Genomic DNA, 25,103 nt, shown 5'->3' on the forward strand with positions numbered 1-25,103 from the left:
TTCTTCTATGCTAGTGATCGGTGATGGAATACTGTATGGAATATTGGTAAATGTCTGCAGTCTGCCTAAAAAGTACCAACCACCAGGATTTTCATATCTAATATATAAAGCCATGTCGAGTCATGCAATATTTTCTTGGATGATGTTAAAGAAATTACCAATAAAGGTTAATTTTATTATAAAGAAAAGAAATCTGGAAGCTGGATCATTTCTTCTTGTTTCACAAGTAAAGTTTGTGAAATGCACTGGTACTTGATGATAGCTGCAACAAAATATAAAATAGATGGGTCGGCTTTTGCTAGTTATTCTCCCTCCTGTCTGCCTGTCTGTCCTTCCTCCCCTGTCTTTGTAATTAATGGTGAAGGAAGGACAGTGGGAGGAAGGACAGGCAGACAGACAGGGGCGGGAATAACTAGCCAAACTGGACCCACCAATTATATATTCCATTGCACTTATCATCAAATAACAGTGCATTCTCAAACTTTACTTGCCTATATTTCAGAAAGTATATATCCGATCTTACAACTAAAGGTATGTTCAGAATCAGCATAATAGAGCCAGTATAGCATTGACTTTAGTTTATATATGAAAATCCTGGTGGTTGGTCCTCTATAATGGAACTAATGAGGCCAACAGAAAGCATGAATAATAGCCACAGCCTATTCATCCTTCACCACTAAGCCTTATACTAGGGAGTACATCATTTTTAGGAAGTGTTTTGACAAACTTAGATTTATCTTTCAGACTCGAATGGCAGTGTTTTTCACACCACTCCACCCAATGATTAGCATTATTTATGAGAATCTGAAGCTTGTGTTATGGTAATCCAATCCATGAAGCTTTTGACAAACAGTTTTGATTTTATCACCAAAAGCAGTCTGTGTGTCCTAGTGAGACAGATGATTATTACATCATGTGAGTTTATCTGGTTTAATATTATATTTCTAAGCAGCTTTATACTCTTATTTCAACTTTCCAGTAATCAGTGGATGCAAAATGCTGACCAAATATGTTTGAATGAGGCTTTCCATCTCCATTGAGCAAACTTGGAAGGTCAATAGTAAACTATATGGTAAAGTTAATGAACTTTATCTTTTACGTCCTCAAAATTCCATGGCAAATGAAAGTGATTGTTCAGCTGGGAGACAAATCTGTAAAGACTCACTCCAGCGTTTTATTTTATATTACCACTTGATTGGTGATTGTAGTCTAAGTTCCCTGCTCTTTGTCTTATACTTACCTGCCCCTGTTTTCATCTTCTATTACCGCCGCACCCGATTATCTACAGCAATTTGTGACCTGCCGGCTGCTGCAGAGATTCATGGAGAGAGCTAGAGGTCACTTTTCAGTGTAAGTCTATGAGAGAATCATTCTGGTTCCCATAGACTTGCATTGAGCGCTTGTAACTATTACCTCTGACTTCCCACAGTCAGAAATTGCAGTCATAAGATGGCACCGGGAGGCCACAGCGGTGCCAATAAAAGGTGAAGACGTGACGTATAAGTATAAGATCTTAGATTAGAAACACCCCTTCAGTGCTGAAACCCTCTACCCCCCCACCCCCCACTGGAGTGGTGCTAAAAAATTGCTTCAAAATTAGAAAAGCCATATTTTATCAGTCCAGAGTAATTCCCATTCCAAAATTTGTTGTGGCAAGAAGACTGGAAGGGGACTAATAAGGATATTCCATATAGAAAAAGTGACTGCAGTAGACACTGGCTGTAGTGGGACACTGTTTTGGCCAGAGATTGGCCCCAGTTGTTATATGTCCATAATGGAGCAGGAAGACCAGCGACTGTCAGGGGACTGGAAGCATCGGAGTGATAGCAGAATGGGGTCAGTGAGGCAGGTATCATTTCATCTACTCCCCTCTCATCTCCTCTTCCCACCATCGCATCCAGGATTTCTCCTGTGCCTCCCTCATACTCTGGAATGCTCTGCCACAACATATCAGACTCTCACCCACCTTGACAAGCTTCAAAAGGAACCTGAAAACTTACCTCTTGCGACAAGCCTACAACCTGCCATAACCCTCAGTCTGATATAGCGCCACACCAGTTCTACCCTAGCCAACTGTATCCTCACCTATCCCTTGTAGACTGTGAGCCCTCGCGGGCACGATCCTCTATCCTCCTGTACCCGTCTGTGCCTTGTATTGTTTATGATTTTTGTACTTGTCCCTTTCATGTATACCCCTTTCACATGTAAAGCGCCATGGAATTGATGGCGCTATAATAATAATAAATAATAATATTAACCCTTTTTGAAATTCCTTCGAAAACATATCAAGGATGGGCAACCCCATTAAAGAGAATTTAGCAGAAGCCTGCAAATGGCCTATTTCTGCATTTACTAGTGGAGCATCTAGGATCCCGCTGTACTATATCTCTGTAATCATAGCTGGGAAGAACATTAAAGAATGAAAGTTATTGTATTTTTGCTTTCCTTTTTTTACTGTCAAACAATTTAACTAGTGTTATGAAGGAGTTGCATTATGGGTAGAAGATGAAGAATAGACATATCAATGTGGATTTACATTCCCAGCTGTATTGTGATATATATTAGAAAGTAGTAGAGACGTTTCCATTTATAGATAATAATATAGGATTAGATAGTTATGTCATGTTAATTAAGTTTCATACCTCATATAATCCAATCTTGTAGATTACCAAAAATCTCATATTTTGAAACGTAAAGGGAACCTCTCACACATTTCATGCTGTGTAAACCTCCTATAGCTCCTATAGCATGAATCACAGTCTGACTGCACGATTCCAGCCAGGTATAGTAGTCTCTGAAATGGTTTAGCGTTTCAGAGAAAATATACTTTGCTAATCCGGCCCTGGACCATAGCTAGAGACTAGAGTGCTCCGTATCCGTCCCCAGATGTCTCTTTCCAGCATCTCTCTAGTTGATTGACAAGTCTCGCCCTATGTGCACATGAGACCTGTCAATCACCTATAGCAATGCGCTGGGAAGAGCTGGACTGGGCTGGATCTTCAAAGAATATTTTTCAATTCTTTCATGCTAGTCTTGAAAAATTCTGATCAGGGTCATATTCTCTCCATGTTTTCATGCAGAGAATATGACCCTGATCGTCGTTTCCGTTCCCACATTCAGTGGCTCCACTGAACCTTTTGTCTGAACCCCTTGCAAAACTGGATTCTGGAGTATGAGACGGAGCTGTTGACTAAAAGTGATGCAGATGGAGTCACCGTATGCTCTTTCGTGCATCATTTTTGCCGATATCCATGTATTGGAGGCAGAAAACTAGACGTGGAAAATTATGTCTTAGTGTGTGCCTCCAATAGGTGGATACGGCCAAAAAATGTGCACAGTGTCTTCATCTGCATCATTGTACCTCATGGCTGCATCGGCACATTTGCCAGAATCCTGTTTTGCTGGGGATTCGGATGTAAGCCCCAATGGGGCCACTGACGGTGGGGACAGCACAGTGTGACAGTGGTCTAACACATTAAAAAAAAAAAACAATCATAGGTTAATTGGAGTACTACACTAATCGATCCTGGTGTACAACTGTATGAAATGGGGAAATTGAAGTGTGAACCCATTTGAGGACAGGGACTAATATGGACGATGACAATTTTTGGACATATATTGCATTATAATCAATACTAAAAAGATTAATAAATATATAGGAATTAGTACAGTTCTCTACTAGTCTTATATATGACTTTTAGGACATGCAGTCAGCTTAGTCTTGCTGCTGTTCTATTTTCTATTATTTAGTTATTTATTGGCAAGCAATTGTTATATGCTGCAAAAATATTGTCTAGGTCTTATATTGTATCAGTGCAGCATTAACGCTATACAGTCAATGCTTCAGAAGAGAGGAAGGTCACCCCAAAAAAACATTTAAGGGCATTGAATTGTCGCATAGAAGAAAAAATTGGGACTCTTTATCATTAAAAGGAACAAGTGTTCTTTACTTTTCTTCAAATAGAGAAACGTTTTCCAGACTAAAGTGCCTAGTTGCTATAGAGCTCATCCATGAAAATCAAATGGGGTTATGAGGATTTCATTTAATATGCTGCAAAATATAGTTTTACTAACTGATTTGCTTCAATTGTATTATTTTACACTTCCCAAAAAAAGTATCACAGAGTCTGGTGGCACATAAAAACTATTCAAACTAAGCACAGCACCTGTAGGGGACATATCACTAAAAAAAAATACACCTTTAGTGTTCACATCTGTTGCTGCATTTGTCAGAAATCTTTTTTTTATTGAAATATGTTAATAACTTGCTCAGTGAACTCTAGCCATGTCCAAGAAGTTCAGTGCTGCTTCCCATCTACTTGTTTCTCATCTCTCTCCCCCTTCCACTTCTAAAGCTGCTGCTGTCAATCAAGAAAAGGGAGGTTTGAGACTGATGGAAACCAAGTATGTGGGAATGTGCACTAACCTGCTTGGGCAGAGTGCACTGAGCACGTCATTAGCATATTTGAATGAAGCAATGGATTTTTACACTAAAGATATGACTTTTGTTACTGATATGTCACTATAAAGTGTTATGCTTGGTTTAAAGGGAATCTGTCCGTAGAACCAAACCTCCTAAACCATCTATATGGGCATATACATTTGCATCTCAATAAAATTACAAAATCATCAAAAAGTTAATTTATATTTCAGTAATTCAATACAGAAAGGGAAACGCATATGTTATATAGAGTCATTACAGTGATCTATTTCAGGTGTTTATATTTGTTACTGTTGTTGTTTATGGCTCACAGCCAATGACATCCAAAAGTCATTATCTCAGAAAATCAGAATAATTACCAAAAACACCTGCAAAGGCTTCCTAAGCAGTTAAAATGTTCTCTTAGTCTGGTTCATTAGGCTACGCAATCATGGGGAAGACTACTGAGCTGACAGATGTCCAGAAGGCAGTCATTGACACACGCCACAAGGAGGGTAAGCCACAAAAGGTCATTGCTAAAGAATCTGGCTGTTTACAGAGTGCTGTATCCAAGCATATGCACAAGCAATCGGGACAACCGCAGCCTTGCTAGGCTTGTTAAGAAAAGGCCATTGAAAAATTTGAGGGAGATTCACAAGGAGTGGACAGCTGCTGGAGTCAGCACTTCAAGAGTCACCACACACAGACGTATCCAGGAAATGGATCAGTGATGGTTTGGGGAGCCATGTCATCTTCTGGTGTAGGTCCACTGTGTTTTATCAAGACCAAAGTCAGCACAGCTGTCTACCAGGAAATTTTAAAGCACTACCAATACGTGGTTTAATAACCACAGTATCACTGTGCTTGATTGTCCAGAAAACTCGCCTGACCTAAACTCCATAGAGAAGCTATAGGGTATTGTCAAGAGGAAGAGGAGAGACACCAAACCCAACAATGCAGACAAGCTGAAGGCTGCTATCAAAGCATCCTGGGCTTCTATAACATCTCAGCAGTGCCACAGGCTGATCGCCTCCATGCCACGCTGCATTGATGCAGTAATTCATGCAAATGAGCCCCGACCAAGCATTGAGTGCATTTACTGTACATATCTTTCAGTAGGCCAACATTTCTGAAATAAAAATCATTTTTTCAGTTGGTCTTATATAATATTTAGAGTTGAGCGAGTACCTAAATATTCGTACTCGCTATACTTATAACGAGTACTCTCTAAAGGCTGCTTTACACGAGTCAATCCATCGTGCGATTTATTTGGCAAAGTCTTTTTTTTTTTTTTGTTTGTATCGCTGATAGGTAGTTGTCCATGTGTCACACGTTGAGTGTTGTCAAACGACCACAAAGCGCTTATCGATATATTGATTGGCCATGGCGGACGTCCAAAAGGCTTCACACATGTTTTCCTTTGGTCAATCTGTCTTTTGTATGGGCGTAATTAGGCAAACTATACAGCCCTCCGTGACGTTGTCTGGATTGTTGCACGCCCTGAATTCTTCTGACCTGCTCAATCCAGTTCTGCTAATGTGGTTGATTGGTTACATCCCATATATATAGTTTCTCTTCTGCGTCTGTCTTTGTTGCCTCGTGTGTCCTTAGCATCAATCTTGTTTGTTGTTTGTGGTCTGGTTAATGTCGATTTTGATCCAAAAAGGAAAGATTGGCATATAACAACTTACCACAAAAAAGGGATAACAAGGAGTGAGGGCGGAAAATCCAGCGAACAAACAATCGTAAGAAAAATTAGGAGTAATGCACTATAAAACACTGTGCATGACGCCAAGGCTGAATGTTCACACATCATGACTACAGCTCCGTATTTTATAACAGTAATAACCAATCAAAACGCATCTGCTACAACCAATCCGATTAGATTAGGCGTGATTATTTAAAACCACAAATACGCCCTGAACGTTTACTGACGTCACAAACAACTACGAGGATGGCCGATTACACGGTGTCACACTTTGCAAAGTGTCGTTCATTAAGACTAAACTGACCGATTTTATGGAATTAAACGATGAGTACACGATGGCCGAATTTCAAACGATTAGGCATCGGTTGGACTCGCAAGGAGCTGTCACATGAGGAGATGTCGTTACGAATGACGGAAATGCGTCACAAAATCCGTGACCCCAACGATGCATCGCACAATAGATCGACTCGTGTAAAGCAGCCTTAATACTCGCATATTCATTCCGAATAGCGAGACTCGCAATGTAATGAGTAATCCAAGATTCCGCACTATTCACTACTCACGAAAAGTACGGCATTCAGGTTACTCGTTACATTGCGAGGTTTTCCCCATTGACTTGCATTGCACACACTATTCGGAACGAATACGAGAGTGTTAGACAGTACTCGTTATGAGTATAGCAAGTACGAATAGTTAGCTACTCGCTCATCTTTAAAATATTATAATTTTCTGAGATAATGACTTTTGGGTTTTCATTGACTGTAAGCCATAATCATCAACATTAACAGAAATAAACACTTGAAATAGATCACTCTGTAATGACTCTATATAATATATGCTTCACTTTTTGTATTGAATTGCTGAAATAAATTAACTTTTTGATGATATTCTAATTTATTGAGATGCACCTGTAGGTCAAAGGACGCTGAACAAAATGTTACCTTGATATCTGCAATCCAATGTCTTATTCCAGGTACTGTAAATCAATGTTTTTCTTATATGTAGATGAGGTGTTCCAGGACATAGAGCTGCATCAGAATTTGCCTCCAGAAGAGGAAGTTACCACTTGCTGTGTAATGGCTGCTCTCTGCTCTACTGATCTCACTGCAGAGCTGAATATGTTTAAAGGGCTCGGTTCCACTTGCATTTTGCACGGACGAGTGCAATCTGATAAAACATTGGGTTGCTCTCACTCTAGTGCAAAACTATGAGGCAGCGTCCATCTGGGATAGATGTCCCATGCCATATCAGCATGAGAAATGAATCGCAGCATGCTGCGTTTGCCAGTGAGTCTCAGCTCGCATGCACCCATACAAGCCTATGGATGCGTGTGAAATATCGCACTGCACTTGCATGTTATCTGACCGCAGTGCGATGTATGTAGAGACAGGCCGGGGAGGAGATAGGAAGAAAGTTCTCCTTCTCTCTTCTCTACAGCTGTGATCCGATCTCAAGATCAGATCACAGTCGCATGACCCTCGTCTGACACACGCAGCAGAGGGTCATTAGCATATCACTTCTGATGCTCTCGCATCATAAGCTATGTGTGACACCCTGGCAAAACCAGGTAGTCACAGATGACTGTACCCCCCACAAAGGGTACAGGAATCGCCTCCTCCTTGGGAATTTACACCACACTTCCCCACACATGGGAACACCAACCAGAAATCCAAGTCGCCCTCCCATGACAGCCAGGAGACACCAGTGGGCGGGACCAGGCGGATGGGAACGCCTACCTAGGGGTCTTGAGGTGACATGGGGTGGGAACGAGTTCAGTTCAGTTGGGAGTTGAAGCAGAGTGCAGTCTAGAGTCAGTGACAGGAGTTGAAGTGCAGTGGGGTCGGGGTTGGAGCCCTTGGACCACGGTAGGACCGAATAGGTGGCAGATGGTTTTGTAGGGCCACAGAAGATGGAAACTCAGTCGTGGGAGACCTGAAGTGGACCGGGGCAGGGTTGTAGCCCGCCGGTACCGACAATGGGAATCCGGTCCGGAGGCTTTGCACGGGCGGGGTACCTGGACCCTAGGATGAGACAAGCTTCAAGCCCCTTATTAATTGACCAGCGGGACAAGGTACCAGGCCTTGTTCCCGAAAAGAGCAGCCCAGACAGAGCAGACAGGAAGCCCAATGCAGGGGACAGGGTGTCCGCCAAGAACTCATTGAAGTCCCACGGGTCAGCATCTGCGGGCAATGGCTCCCTCTGCGTCCAAAGCTGCAGGGGAGCGGATTTCTTCCATTCCAGGCGAATTAATCCACACACCACAAGACACAAGTGCAGGAAGAAGGGCCCCTACATTGCTAACCCGTGTGTGGGACCAGCACACCCCTCCAGAGGCAACCAGCATCCGGCCTTGGTTTACAGTACAGACTCTGTGTGGATTATTCGTAATCATGAGTACACCGGTGTGACCAGGTCCAACCTGCCAACAACGCTCCAGCCCTGCTCCTTACTCTACAATTGGGCTCCAGGACTACACCTCCCCTACCCGTGGAGGGGATCCCACCTTGCTGTCCTGCTCCATCAGCCCCGGGCAACCCCATACCAGGCAGCGGCGGTGCCACCATCCCATCACCGCAAAAAATGAGTGGCGTCACAGACAACCTCCCCTGTAAATACCTCCCTTTTTCACTGTGTGTGAAGACGGGCGGTTGCACGAGCCCCGGGTCCGGCCATCACTCGAGCCCAGGACACGATCCCGGATCCGAGCGCCCCTCGAGCAGCCCCGGTTGCCGCAGCGGAGGCGGCACCCGTCCGCGACATATGCGCAAGTGGAACCGAGGCCTAACTGACACATTTGCAGGTTCCTCTCAGCTTCAGCATCCATCTCACAGGCAGTCAGTGGTGAAATATTGTTGCAATACAGCGGAGTTGTGAGAGCTGCAGCAAATGAGTTTGTAAGAAGACAAAGTTCTGCTGCTCTGTGTTGGTTATGTCGCGGGCAGGGAGGAGGGTGTCAGCACACCGCGCTCACCCCTTCTGCTCGGGTCCGGCAGCTGCTCCTGGTGGCTCGAGCTGTGGGCCGGATCCCGGGGTTTCTCGAGCGACACTCCTCGCCCGTGAGTGAAAGGGGGTGTTTGTTGGGTGTGGGAATTGTTATAGTTCGTGACGCCACCCACGGTTGTGGTGATTGCACCACCGCTGCTCAGTATGGGGGTCCCGGGGATGGTGATGCGGAGCAGCCAGGTGTTGTGTTGCCCCTCCGTGGGTAGGGGCTGGTGATCCCGGGGCCCGGTGATGAGATGTAAAGTGTAGGGCCTGGAGGGCGCAGGGACGCGGGGGCAGCGCTGTGCCTTGCGGCACTATGGTACTCACTCAGCCTGACACACGGACACAGTTTGTACGGTAAACCAACGGCTGGTAGGACGGTCCCACAGACGGCTGCACCTGCACTCCCGGTAGGTGACGGTGATGTCCCTCTTCCTTGCACCTGTGTTGACTGATGGTAGCGGTGGATTCCCTCCGGTTACCCGCTCCCCGACTGCAATCTGGGCCGGAGGAGCTCTACACTTTGCCCGCAGGCGCTGGCCCTGAGAAACTGGTGCCGTGGCGGTGGCGGTGTCTCTTCAATACGGGTTGGGCTGTTGCCTTCAATCGGGACTTGGTTGTTGGGGGATCTGCGTCCCCGTCACTGACGGATTTGGCAAATCTGGCGACTCCTAGCCTTGCCGGGGTCCGAGAGGCCCCTGCCCTGGTGCTGACTGTCCTTCGGAACACTGCTCCAGACCACCGGGCACACAGCCAACGGGGTCCTTCCAGGAACTTCCAAACGGTCCCCCTCCAGACAGTCACCGCCGTTGCTGACCTTGCTGTTCTGGCCCTCACAAAGCTGGACCCTTCAGGCTGTCTTTCTCTTCTGTCACTTCACTTGCTTTCACTTTCTTAACTCCTCCACTTAGCTCCTCACACTTGCCCTGACTGGGCTATCTGCACTCAAGCCCTCCTGGGCTAATCTGCTGTTACTCCTTCCACTTCCTCCTCCTGGACTCATCTCCAGCTCGTCCCTGAGCTAACTGCCTGGTTTCTTCCTGCCTCCAGAGTTGTGAGCTCCTCGGTGGGCGGAGCCAACCGCCTGGCCCACCCCCTGGTGTGCATCATCAAACTCCTGGAGGAAGGCAACAAGGATTTGTAGGTTAGCTGTGATGTGCCTACCTGGAGTGTGGGGTGTGGTGGTGTTGTGACCTGTGTCCCCTGGCTTGCCCAGGGCGACACATTCCCCCTTAGCAAAATGCAGACCGTCCGCGGGCTGCCGTCCTACACCGGTTTTATTTTTCTGTAAAAAGGGGATAACAGGGTTAAGCAAACATAAATAACATTTTTAATCAAAACTCTTCCCAAGACGGGAGGCACATTTACTTTTAACGTTGCAACGGTATACGGTCACGGTTTCCGCTCTCTCCCACCCAAGCAACCTGGCCCTGATGCTGCCCCTAAAGCCCAGGCAGCACCCCTTGACCCACAGTCCAGCACAAGTTACCCGAGCGGGATCTGTCCTTGCCCTCCAGAGGGTGGCCACCGGTTCCTTTGGTGGCTGGGCCCTGGCCTGCTCTGCTCAGGGCCCTCCCTCCAACCTGCCTCTCCGGAGACGGTATAGCGGAAACGGTAACGGTACCCAACATATTTATAAGCCACTTAACGTTTGTGGTGCCCTGCAAGTTCACGGGCTTGTCCATGGATAGTTCCCATGCATTTTAAACGGTCCCCACGGGGACAACGGTGCCGGCTCCTGCCGGTTCAATCACAAAAGCAAATCAACAAACAAATCAGGTGAAGTACTCGGTATCATTTCACTTATCATTTTCAACTGTTAAACACACTGACTTCTGGTCCCAACGGGGATAACTTTTAGGCGGAGGACCGCCGGCTTAGCAGTCCATCCTCAATCGTGGGGCTCTAGTGCCACCTTCACATGGTGCACCGCTCTGGACCCCAATGGTAGCTCGCTGCAGGCGATCTTCTTCCATATTCATGCGGGCATGCACATCCGCTCTACACCCCTCTTGGGCATCGATCTCCCTGCGCAGCTGCTGTTGCCGTCGCTCCCAGCCGGGAGCACTTTCTTTTTGCCCCGGTTCAGCGTGTGCGAGGGACGGGCCCAGCCAGAGTCCCTCCATGTCGGCTACGACCGGCACCTTCAGTAATGAGGGACCCCGCTGTGACATGGCCTGCTCTGCCTCCTGGCAGCTGCATCCCCGCCGTGCCTCCGGTGCATCTTTGCTGACGGGCTCAGCCTTTGGCTTCTTCCATAGAAGCGGTTCAGGGTGGTCATGAGCTTCTGCTGCAGGTCGGTCCGCCGGGGCGGATTGGCAGGGTACCGCTACCGGTGGTGGTGGTAGCGGGCCTAGTGGCGGGGCAGCAGCAGCTAACGCGGGTAGCGGGAGAGGCAGCAGGGTGAACGGGTGTAGGCCGGGCCCCTCAGCCGCAGCGGCCGATCCCTCGGGAATACAGGGACGTGGGTCTCTTACCCGTTCCTCCAAATCTTCCTCCACCTCGCATCTCCACATAGCAGCCACCACTTCCACCATGTCGGCCTCCCGCTCCTCCAGGAGGAGCTGCCTGTGGACCTGCAGACGGCTGCTTAGCTGGACGGTCCGGACTTCCACCCACGCCGCCATGCCAGGCGCGGGGACCACGGTGTTGTTGGTCGGACTCAGCATCTTTAGCAGCGGCCTCTTCCAGGAACCAGTAAATGGCCGCAGGGTCCTGGCGTCCCTGCTTCCATAGCCGCGCTTACATGCGGCCAGCCGCCATTTCGTCCCCCTTAGCTCTCTCCGGCCCCTCCTCTCTCGGGGCGGAGTTTTGGCCTTCGCGCTTCTACTGCTCGAGAAGACGCTCGAGCGGGAACTTTTCGCGCCAAAGATGGCGACTTCTGAAATTTTTCTGCCGGATGCCTCCGGCGGTAACAAGGCGCACCTCTACCTGATGGCAGAGCGGTAGGATCCTGTTCGTGACGCCAAGTTGTCGCGGGCGGGGAGGAGGGTGTCAGCACACCGCGCTCACTCCTTCTGCTCGAGTCCGGCAGCTGCTCCTGGTGGCTCGAGCTGTGGGCCGGATCCCGGGGTTTCTCGAGTGACACTCCTCGCCCGTGAGTGAAAGGGGGTGTTTGTTGGGTGTGGGGATTGTTATAGTTCGTGACGCCACCCACGGTTGTGGTGATTGCACCACCGCTGCTCAGTATGGGGGTCCCGGGGATGGTGATGCGGAGCAGCCAGGTGTTGTGTTGCCCCTCCGTGGGTAGGGGCTGGTGATCCCGGGGCCCGGTGATGAGATGTAAAGTGTAGGGCCTGGAGGGCGCAGGGACGCGGGGGCAGCGCTGTGCCTTGCGGCACTATGGTACTCACTCAGCCTGACACACGGACACAGTTTGTACGGTAAACCAACGGCTGGTAGGACGGTCCCACAGACGGCTGCACCTGCACTCCCAGTAGGTGATGGTGATGTCCCTCTTCCTTGCACCTGTGTTGACTGATGGTAGCGGTGGATTCCCTCCGGTTACCCGCTCCCCGACTGCAATCTGGGCCGGAGGAGCTCTACACTTTGCCCGCAGGCGCTGGCCCTGAGAAACTGGTGCCGTGGCGGTGGCGGTGTCTCTCCAATACGGGTTGGGCTGTTGCCTTCAATCGGGACTTGGTTGTTGGGGGATCTGCGTCCCCGTCACTGACGGATTTGGCAAATCTGGCGACTCCTAGCCTTGCCGGGGTCCAAGAGGCCCCTGCCCTGGTGCTGACTGTCCTTCGGAACACTGCTCCAGACCACCGGGCACACAGCCAACGGGGTCCTTCCAGGAACTTCCAAACGGTCCCCCTCCAGACAGTCACCGCCGTTGCTGACCTTGCTGTTCTGGCCCTCACAAAGCTGGACCCTTCAGGCTGTCTTTCTCTTCTGTCACTTCACTTGCTTTCACTTTCTTAACTCCTCCACTTAGCTCCTCACACTTGCCCTGACTGGGCTATCTGCACTCAAGCCCTCCTGGGCTAATCTGCTGTTACTCCTTCCACTTCCTCCTCCTGGACTCATCTCCAGCTCGTCCCTGAGCTAACTGCCTGGTTTCTTCCTGCCTCCAGAGTTGTGAGCTCCTCGGTGGGCGGAGCCAACCGCCTGGCCCACCCCCTGGTGTGCATCATCAAACTCCTGGAGGAAGGCAACAAGGATTTGTAGGTTAGCTGTGATGTGCCTACCTGGAGTGTGGGGTGTGGTGGTGTTGTGACCTGTGTCCCCTGGCTTGCCCAGGGCGACACAGTTACATGTCTCCACCTTTTATTAAAAATAATCTCTGGAGGCAGGTAGTTATACAGATCAATGTCCAGACCATAGTGTGGAACGGTTCATTTACATATAAGAAAAATACAGATGTCTCTGGAATAAGACATAGGATCACAGATATCAAGGTATCATTTTATTCAGCTTCCTATGATCTGTGTGCCAATATAGATAGCATAGGAGGGTTGTTACTATTGACAGATTCCTTATAATCAGTTATTTCATGCAGACAGGTTCCCAAGACCTAGGACCTTTATGTACGTCCTAGATTGCCTGCTCCCAGTTACCGCGGGCTTCCACGGTGAGCCTACGGTAATCCCTGCACGTCTGCTGATCTGATCAGCAAACATGTGCAGCTGACAGGCATGGGTGGATCTCCGTTTGAAAGGTTTTATGAATTGTGACAGCAAATATGTAGTTTATTTAGCCAAATACAATATCTATAATTTGGCATATGTGGGATGCACCATTTGTTGAAACAAAGGATCAGGGAGCATTTCAGAGATGCCTCTGATTCTAATGATTCTATCTAATGTCTCCAAGCAACTTCTCAGCTCTCACAATAACAATGGAGATATAACCCACTTTGGTTTTCATGCAACAGAAAAGGTTAGCAAGCCAGTTAGAGGATGGAATTGAAGACAAACTCATTTAAACAGAGGCTATTTGGATTTTAATGTTAAATACAACCCATCCAACAGGTTTAAATAAAAGTTCGGATCTACAGTAATATTGCATTATTAGTGTGTTAACGAGTGTTGTTTCCATATCGATAAATACCGAATTTTCCAGTTTGTAAGACACACTTTTTCCCTCCAAAACTTACAATCTTGCATCTTACAATCCGCATATGGCTTACCGGGGCGATTCAATGGAAGCCCATTGCGTCAATGACCAGCTATTCAATGAAACCTGCAGTCCACCGGCAGATCAATAGCGCTCACCACCACGAGACACCACAAGCCCGCAGTATCACTGACCCTCCGATGACATACAATGACCCTCCTGAGCCGCGATACCCCCTCCTCCGAGCACGCCGTCAGATCAAATGCGCCCGCCGCCATGACACCCTAACGAGCCTGCAGTATCGCCAACCCCCCAGACACTGACCCTCTTGAGCCGCTACAACCCCTTCTCTAAGCCCTCAGCATCGCCGACCCTCCTGAGTCACGACACTTCCTCATAAGAGCCTGCAGCATTGCCTACCCTGCCTCCTGTGACCTTCCTGAGCCGCTCCACGACCACCGCTCCCCTCGGTGAGCTAATATAAGAGGCACTAGGATTATAAGACGGACCCTCATTTTAGCAGTAAAAAATATTTTTTTCCTATTTTCCTCTAAATTTGTGGTGCGTCTTATAATCTGGTGTGTCTTATAAAACAAAAAATACGGTATCTGTTCATTCTGTGTCTAACAAGCACAAGATTTTTTAGTTGTATAAATCTGATTTTATGCAGTATTTTTGTGACTGTTTTCTTATTGTATGATGTATGTTAATTTTGGTTTTTAGCCACACACTATTCATAATGATGAATTTGACTTTGTTCAGCTATGAAACTTGTGTAACTGTCATATATATGTAAATTTACACAATGTGAACACAAGTTGTCTTATTAATGAAATATATTTTTATTCTATATTATTGACAACTTTTCAACACATTTTGCTCCAGTGCATGGATTGTGGTTTTCTCCTTTCGTCTCCCCTTAGAGCATTTTGTAGGTATTTTTGTGTTTTTTGAGGTGGGTTTCTTTCAACATGTGTTTTTGATTTGTATAATGAATCAGTGAATAATATATAATCCCATGACTCTTAGCGAGTGTTTGAGGCAGTGACTAAGGACCATGCGGGTCAGAAACTCACTGCCTTTGCTCCTAGTCTATGCTTTGTACCGATGAATCACCAATACTGTGCACTTTGTGGGTGAGCTAATTCAAACAAATGTCCTTTTTTACAACTTTGTAATATATATTATCAGAGAAATCTGCTTCTTTCTCTGCCAGAATTAATCAGTCATGATCAAAATTCTCACTTCTGAGGTAAAATCTGTATTCAGTGAAGACTTTCCCATTACAGCGATAGGAGATGGCAGTTGTTACTGATGAGATTCTATGTAGATGTGCTGCCCCCGTGCCGTCAGCCTGCCGCTGCTCGGGTCCGGACCTTCTAGTGGGTGGCTCGAGGGTCTCCGGACCCGGAGGATCCCGCGGACACTCCGAATAAATAGGGTGGGGGTTGGTGGATGTATGACGTATATGTACAGGCTGGGCCGTGCTAGGTTCGTGACGCCACCCACGGTATGTGGGGAGTTTGGACACCACCGCTGCAGTTACGGGGCACCCGGGGGAGAGGTTTTGCAGCAAGTTCTTAACTCCTCCGTGGGCAGGGATGGTGGCCCCGGGCCCTGTTGGGGTTTTTGGTGCAGGGAGGTGGGCGACCGCAGGATACTGGTGTACTCACTATTAAGGAAACACACGAGTCTCTGGTAAACCAAGGTGATGGTGGTCGGTGCCCGCAGCCAGCTGCGTTCTGGTTCTCCCACCCGGCTGGTGGTCTCTGTCTTTCTCCTGCACCTTTTGTAGAACGGTGGACTGCCTGTGCTTGCAACTTCAGGAGTCCGCTCCCGGCTGGATATGGCCTAAGGAGCCCTTACCCACAGACGCTGGCCCGTGGAATCTCTGAGCCCTGGCGGTGGTCTTTTATCTCCCTCGGTGGGCTGTTGTCTTCTATCGGGACTTTGGGTGGGACAGGACCTCTAGTCCTGGCCTCAATCGGTAAATTAGCGAGTTCCAGTCGCTTCTGGTCCCGGCTTCAGGGTCCAAGTACCCCCCTGTGTGCTCTGGTTTCCGAGTCGGTTCCCCGGGTCGGTACCGGCAGGCTACAACCCTGTCCCGGTCCACCTCGATTCTACTGAGCCGTCTTTCCGGCTCCTGCAGATGGAGACTGACGTCTGCCTCCTAGACAAAGGCACCAGGGCTCCGACCTTGATACCTGTCAGTTTACTTCAGACCTGACACACAGGCCTGACCTCCACTCTCCTCGAACTCTCAAAACTTAACTCCCAAAGCTTAACTGCTCTTTTTCCAGCCCTGGGCCGTCTAAACTCCTTGGTGGGCGTCTCCCAACCACTTGGTTCTGCCCCCTGGTGTGTCTATCTAGCCCTGAGGGGGTGATGACTAGGGTTTAATGGTTGGCTGCTTTTACCTGTGAGGGAAGGTGTTGTGTAGGGGCCTATTTGTGACTACCTGGCCCGGCCAGGGCGTCACATAGACAAGAGGAGGGAGAAGCTAGAGACCGAGGGAGGAGCTAAAGACAGAGGGATGAGGTAGAGGGAGGAGCTAGAAGCAGAGCTCTGCCCCTCCTCCCTCTATCTACATAGAATCTCATATCAACTACTGTGCCGCCCTGGCAAAACCAGGGTGTCACAGAGGTCTGCATACATCTTTATGGTGCAGAGCTCACTCTCCCTTGAGGAGTTTCAATACACCAATACACACCAGCCAATCAGGCCCCACTCGCCCCCTCCTCAGGAAAACAGGAGGGGAGAGAGGAGCTTGGGGAGAGCAGAGTGTAGTTTCAATCAGTCTGCAGGAGGAGAGAGGGCTGGAAGCAGCCCCTGTGTGGGGCTAGGAGAAGTGGCAGTGAGGGCCTCAGGAATAGGCCAGCCACTTCCTGTGTACGGAGCAGACACAGACACCAGGCAGGAGAAAACACCCGAATTACACACACGGGTGTGGGACCTGTCCTCACAGCAGCCGTGGGCACCAGTTACCAGCAACTTGGTTAATTTTTGGACTTGTGTTATTTATTGCCTTATACTGTGAGTACTCCTGCACCACCCGGTCCAAGCCGTGGACTGCACCCGTTACTCCATAATCCATCACACCAGGGTCCCGGGACATCAACACCCTACCCGTGGAGGGAAAATCACCACCTTGCTGTCCATTACCATCCCCGGGATCCTGTGACCGGCAGCGGCGGTGCTCCATTACCTCACCGCACACCACGGGTGGCGTCACGGAACATAGACTACCAAATCTCCCCTGTATATAATGCCCCTTTTGTTGTGGTGCCTGGGATCACAGACCGGGTCACGCCACCGTGATACCTTCAGAAGCGACCCCTTGGCCCGGATCTGAGTACCCCCTATCCCTGGGCGACACACTACCATCTCCTATCTCAGTAATGGGAAAGTCTTCACTGAATACAATTTTTACCTCAGAAGTGAGAATTTTGATAATGACTGATCAATTCTGGCAGAGAAAGAAGCAGATTTCTCTGATCAGATATAATACAAAGATGCTTGTTTCCATGTGTACTATTGAGATATGAAATAAAATTTAAACTGACGATAACACATTAAAGACATGAGACTGCTGCACACGAATCGATAATCACTGGGGCTAATTTATTAAAGCTGGCTAACTTTTATAGTCAGTGCAAAATTTAGACTAGATAGTCTTAAAAGTTGGGAAAAATGTTTAAAGGGAACCTGTCATCAGAAATTTAGCTTTAAACCTAAAAGTTTCCCCCTCTGCAGCTCCTGGGCTGCATTCTAGCAATGTTCCTGTTGTTTATGTGCCCCCTTTCTGACCAAAATAAAGACTTTATAAAGTGGTACCTTTTTGTATTGAAATCTTGATAATGGTACACGGGGGCGGGCTCTCTGGTGTCCGTTACTGTCCTTTCTGGCGATTTACGCCGTCCCCCAATGCTCCATTCCATACTTCAGGACGCCGCCCACTGTGCCCGAGGTCCCGTGCACGCGAGGACCGCTGGTCACGTGTGTCGCAGGCACGAGATTATGGGCGGCGCTGTGATTGCATCGCAAGTGCCCGCCCATCATCTCGTGGCCACGCTCTCCCCTCTGCCTCCAGTGTTCTGCGCAAGCGCTGGCCAGATGACCTGACGTCACCTCTTTCCCATCTTACCCTGCAGCAGGAAATAGATGGGAGGAGCGGAGCAAGACACCACCGGTTACGAGAGGTGACGTCGGGTCATCTGGCCAGCGCTTGCGCAGTACGCTGGAGGCAGAGGGGAAAGGGCGGGCACGAGATTATGGGCGGGCACTTGCTGATGACAATCACAGCGCCGCCCATAACCTCGTACCTGAGCACACGTCACCAGCGGTCACTGTGCACACAGTGCACAGTCGCACGGCGCATGCGCGGGACCGCACTGGGCGGCGTCCTGAGATATGAAATTGCGCGATGGGGATGGCCTAAAGCGACAGGAGGCAGACTATCGGACACCACAGAGCCCGCCCCCGTGTACCATTATCAAGATTTGAATACAAAAAGGTACCACTTTTTAAAGTCTTTATTTTGGTCAGAAAGGGGGCACATAAACAACAGGAACCTTGCTAGAATGCAGCCCAGGAGCTGCAGAGGGGGAAACTTTTAGGTTTAAAGCTAAATTTCTGATGTCAGGTTCCCTTTAAAGTGTCTGATGCTGGTGAATCTTCATTCTAAGGTTCTGCTATTAGGCCACATGTCTGCTGCATGCAGTCCCACAATCTCTGTCTATAAGGGCATATAGACATGCAGGATTCCCCCGCTTAGAGGACCCCCTAATATGTGTCAGAATACAGAGTCAATCTGTAAGAGCAGCTCTCAAGCTAGACGTTTTATCCATTCATATATTACCTCTCAATGGCTGGACATATAATACTACATTTACCCTATATATTACATCTGAATGGCTGGACATATAATACTACATTTACCCTATATATAACATCTGAATGGCTGGACATACAGTCATATGAAAAACTTTGGGCACCCCATTAATATTAACCTTTTTTCTTTATAACAGTTTGGGTTTTTGCAACAGCTATTTCAGTTTCATATATTTAATAACTGATGGACTGAGTAATATTTCTGGATTGAAATGAGGTTTATTGTACTAACAGAAAATGTGGAATCCGCATTTAAACAAAATTTGACCGGTGCAAAAGTATGGGCACCTCAACATAAAAGTGACATTAATATTTTGTAGATCCTCCTTTTGCAAAAATCACAGCCTCTAGTCGCTTCCTGTAGCTTTTAATGAGTTCCTGGATCCTGGATGAAGGTATATTTGGCCATTCCTGTTTACAAAACAATTCCAGTTCAGTTAAGTTTGATGGTCACCGAGCATGGACAGCACGCTTCAAATCATCCCACAGATGTTCAATGATATTCAGGTCTGGGGACTGGGATGGCCATTCCAGAACATTGTAATTGTTCCTCTGCATGAATGCCTGAGTAGATTTGGAGCGGTGTTTTGGATCATTGTCTTGCTGAAATATCCATCCGCCGCGTAACTTCAACTTCATCACTAATTCTTGCACATTATTGTCAAGAATCTGCTGATACTGAGTTGAATCCATGCGGCCCTCAACTTTAACAAGATTCCTGATGCCGGCATTGGCCACACAGCCCCAAAGCATGATGGAACCTCCACCATATTTTACTGTGGGTAGCAAGTGCTTTTCTTGGAATGCCGTGTTTTTTTGCCTCCATGCATAACGCCTTTTTGTATGACCAAACAACTCAATCTTTGTTTCATCAGTCCACAGGACCTTCTTCCAAAATGTCTTGTCCAAATGTGCTTTTGCATACCTCAGGCGACTCTGTTTGTGGTGTGCTTGCAGAAATGGCTTCTTTCGCATCACTCTCCCATACAGCTTCTCCTTGTGCAACGTGCGCTGTATTGTTAACCGATGCACATTGACACCATCTGCAGCAAGATGATGCTGCAGGTCTTTGGAGGTGGTCTGTGGATTGTCCTTGACTGTTCTCACCATTCTTCTTCTCTGCCTTTCTGATATTTTTCTTGGCCTGCCACTTCTGGTCTTAACAAGAACTGTACCTGTGTTCTTCCATTTCCTTACTATGTTCCTCACAGTGGAAACTGACAGTTTAAATCTCTGAGACAACTTTTTGTATCCTTCCCCTGAACAACTATGTTGAATAATCTTTGTTTTCAGATGATTTGAGAGTTGTTTTGAGGAGCCCATGATGCCACTCTTCATAGGAAATTCAAATAGGAGAACAACTTGCAAGTGCCCAACTTTCTCATGATTGGATACACCTGCCTATGAAGTTCAAAGCTCAATGAGGTTACGAAACCAATTTAGTGCTTTAGTAAGTCAGTAAACAGTAGTTAGGAGTGTTCAAATCAAGACATTGATAAGGGTGCCCATACTTTTGCACCGGTCAAATTTTGTTTAAATGAGGATTGCACATTTTCTGTTAGTACAATAAACCTCATTTCAATCCAGAAATATTACTCGGTCCATCAGTTATTAGATATATGAAACTGAAATAGCTGTTGCAAAAACCCAAATTGTTATAAAGAAAAAAGGTTAACATTAATAGGGATGCCCAAACTCTTTCATATGACTGTATAATACTACATTTACCCTATATATTACATCTGAAAATGGCTGGACATATACATTTATCCTATATATTACATCTGAATGGCTGAACATATATTACTACATTTACCCTATATATTACATCTGAATGGCTGGACATATAATACTACATTTACCCTATATATAGCATCTGAATGGCTGGACATATAATACTACATTTACCCTATATATTACATCTGAATGGCTGGACATATAGTACTACATTTACCCTATATATTACATCTGAATGGCTGGACATATAGTACTACATTTACCCTATATATTACATCTGAATGGCTGGACATATAATACTACATTTACCCTATATATTACATCTGAATGGCTGGACATATAATACTACATTTACCCTATATATTACATCTGAATGGCTGGACATATAATACTACATTTACCCTATATATTACATCTGAATGGCTGGACATATAATACTAAATTTACCCTATATATTACATCTGAATGGCTGGACATATAATACTAAATTTACCCTAAATATTACATCTGAATGGCTGGACATATAATACTAAATTTACCCTAAATATTACATCTGAATGGCTGGACATATAATACTACATTTACCCTATATATTACATCTGAATGGCTGGACATATAATACTACATTTACCCTATATATTACATCTGAATGGCTGGACATATAATACTAAATTTACCCTAAATATTACATCTGAATGGCTGGACATATAATACTAAATTTACCCTAAATATTACATCTGAATGGCTGGACATATAATACTACATTTACCCTATATATTACATCTGAATGGCTGGACATATAATACTACATTTACCCTATATATTACATCTGAATGGCTGGACATATAATACTACATGCAATGTCCAAGGTTCCCATAAGTCAGACTCCTGAAGGCAACAATCTAAATATGGTTATATCTAATGAAAATCTACCTCAAAACATATGCAACTACATACCTATACAGACAGATGCACACATACACCTACCATTCTTACTTACTAAAATGTATAATGCTCCACGAACCCCTACACTTTCCAATACAGTGTTAAAAGAAAACTGTGCTGGGGTCTGATGGCAATTGATATCCCCTGGGCATAATGACCAATTGCCACAGATGTAATAAGTGAATTGACATACATAAATTCTAAAAAAATAAAAATAAATAAATGCACAGATAATAAGTACATACAAATATATATATATATATATATATATATATATATATATATATATATATATATATATATATATATAAAAATAAATATATATATATATATATATATATATATATATATATACACACAGACACACAGGCACAGATATATACATATATACACACACACACAGGTATATATATATGTATATATATATATATATATATATATATATATATATATATATATATATATATTGTTATTTTTAATATGCATTAATAATATAAGTTGAGAAAAAAAAGATAGAGGTATGAAAGGAATGAATTATTTACCTGCCCATTCTCCCATTGTTCGAAAAAAAGATGGTGGCATTACTCCCCAAAGGCTTGGAAACAGGTACTTTGAAAATCCCACACATTTCACTATAAATTGAAGACATACAAAAATTCCCAGCGCAGTTAAAAAGCGCTGAATGAGCAGCTCCATGCCAGCAGATTCCTGGATAACTGAAGTGCACTGTCTCACTCACTCACTGCCCTGCTACTTGCTCCTTAGTTACTTGCAGGAGAATTTATGCTTAACAACTGTTAGGGAGAGGTTTGAAATCACATGTATTCCAAGAGTCATGGTTTATATGGTTACTCCTTCTCCCCTCCTTTTTTTCTGTTTAATTATAAGCTTTTATGACTTGCTATTAGAATATGCCTTGCAACTATTTTTCTATGGATTTGACATGAAGTAAAACAGTAACTACACCCCAAGTACAGTTTTTCGTGCTTTTAACATATGTAGATATATTTACTATTTGTTTTTGAGTTCACATTGTAAGAGAGTTGAACAAACTAGAAAGTGATGAAACAGGTGATATGTCAAACCTCAGGATGAGTAAACATTCTGGGCTAACCTATCTTCAGGCTTTTCTGCATTCATTCAGTGACAGTGTACAGTCAGGCTTCCAACTCATTTCCTTATCGAACCTACTGACTCCATTTATCAGAAGACAAGAAACTTTGTGGTGTAGAAGCAAACTGAGGTCTAAGGAGTGTACCAAACAAGCACAAGACAATACAAAGCCCGTGCAGATGTTACTGGACCCGAACGAAGAGGAAAAATATATATATATTTGTTTCCACTATGCAGCAATTACATTGTGTCCAGCTCAACATGAAAAATTTGGTGAAATGTGGTTCCTGTTTAAGCCCTTTGGTGGAATATCAGTGATAAATATTATTTAACCCCGTTAGATTGTACAAAGCAGACCAAAAATGACAGCTCAACCTAAATGATGCCCAGTATAATGGTGAAAGGTATAGGTACCAACCAGTTATGTATTACAAAACAATTTACAGAATACAGATCTAAATATAAATACTTCACAGAGATGTAATGGTCATTTTGGCCATATTTATGTTAATATTATGCAGGTGCAGATACTACATAAATATGATTCATATATAAAATATAGCACCAATGAAATAACAGAAGATGCCTTAAAACTGTTATCTCACAAAGTCATATTCACTCCTTCATGACCTTGGATGTACTGGTACGTCCAAGGTCATGTCTGTGCCATTAATGCAGGCTAAAGCGGGGAGCCTGCATGTTTCCTCACTTATGTCGGCTGATCTGACCAGCTGACATGTACAGCTAACAGGCAAGGGTGGATTGGAGATTTATCCACGCCTGTTAAGGCTAGTTTCACACATCCGGCTTTTCGCCGCTTTGCCGGATTCGGAGCATGCCAGTACAGTGTATAAAGTACAATGGCAGCACCGCAACTTCCGGGTCACATGCTCTGGTCACATGACAGCATGTGACCGGTGCTTGTCGGCTGCCACTGTACTGTATACACTTTACTGGCGTGCGCCAAATCCGGCAAACTGGCGAAAAGTGTGTGTGAAACCAGCCTAACTAGTTAAATCCCATTGATAATCTCTGAGAACAGGATTTAATGCACTCTGTCTGGGAGCGCACCATTCCCAACCGCAATTGGCGGCCCCATGACGCGATCACAAAGTGCTGATGGGTTGTCATGATAGCCGGGAGTCAGCTGATGACTCCTGTCACTGCCATGACAAAGTTATTTGTGGACAGTAGAAGCGATCGGACAGTGTCAGCTTCAAGTCCCCTAAGGGCACTAGAAAAATCAATAAAAAGTGTAAAAAAAAGTTTGAAAAAAAAAAGTTAAACGTTCAAATCACCCCCATTTTGCCACACTGAAACTAAAACAACTAAAAAACAAAATACACATATTTGGTATCGCCGAGAACAGAAATGCCCAATCAAAATATAAAATCAAATTAGTCTGATAGGTAATAAAGAGTGTAATGAGAAAAATAAATCAAAATGCCAGAATTAAGGTTTTTTGGGGCCACAATATTGCAATATAATGCAATAACAGGAGATCAAAACAGCACATCTACCCAAAAAATGGTAAAATTAAAAACGTCAGTTCAAAACAAAAAGAATTAGATGTCACTGAGACCCAGATCCTGAAAAATGAGAACGCTATGGGTCTTGGACAATGGCGACAAAAGCTCAATTCTTTTTTTCACAAATTTCTGATTTTTTTTCCACCAGTTAAACAAAAATAAAACTATACACATTTAATATCTACAAACTCATATTGATCTGGGAAATCATATTGCCAGGTAAGTTTTACCATATAGTGAACATGGTAAATAAAAAATAAAAAACTATCGTGAAAGTGCACTTTTGTTTTGCAATTTCACAGGACTTCATTACTCTAAGAAAATATAACTCCGGCACTCAATAAGAAAAAAAATGGGAAAAGTCCAGAATGCAAATATGCTTAACAGAATAATTTTATTGAGAAAAATTGATGCAAGGAAATGGACAGTCAGATGGTGACGTTTCGGCTATGGTAGCCTTTGTTAAACATACTGTTAGCAGGGGGCCTATTGAAATGAAACCTTGTAAATGATAGATCTTGACTGTAATTCGATCATACGTATAAGACCGTATATCCAAGAATCACCTGATCCTCCTGTGCTTCCATGTGCCAGACTCTAGTGCTTTTGATACCCAGTACATTTAGCTTGTACCCCTAGTTCCTTACAGCACACTGCAGGGCTCTTTCCAGGCTGTTTTGCACCTTTTTGCCCAGGAGTACAGTCTGCATCCGACACA

At 45.5% G+C, this 25,103-nt stretch overlaps 1 protein-coding gene across 1 annotated transcript in view; it reads right to left on the reverse strand.

Annotated features, from left to right (window-relative positions):
- The window catches only part of HSD17B3 (hydroxysteroid 17-beta dehydrogenase 3), a 186,489-nt gene extending 163,968 nt beyond the window's left edge, over positions 1–22,521 (reverse strand). The window contains exon 1 of the mRNA XM_075340462.1: positions 22,286–22,521. Coding sequence (XP_075196577.1) covers positions 22,286–22,439 — 154 coding nt within the window. The 5' untranslated portion in view covers positions 22,440–22,521. The remainder of the gene's footprint in view (positions 1–22,285) is intronic.
- Between the last annotated feature and the right edge of the window lie 2,582 nt (positions 22,522–25,103).

The sequence above is a fragment of the Anomaloglossus baeobatrachus genome, chromosome 1 (assembly GCF_048569485.1).
Source record: "Anomaloglossus baeobatrachus isolate aAnoBae1 chromosome 1, aAnoBae1.hap1, whole genome shotgun sequence".
Lineage (NCBI taxonomy): Eukaryota > Metazoa > Chordata > Amphibia > Anura > Aromobatidae > Anomaloglossus > Anomaloglossus baeobatrachus.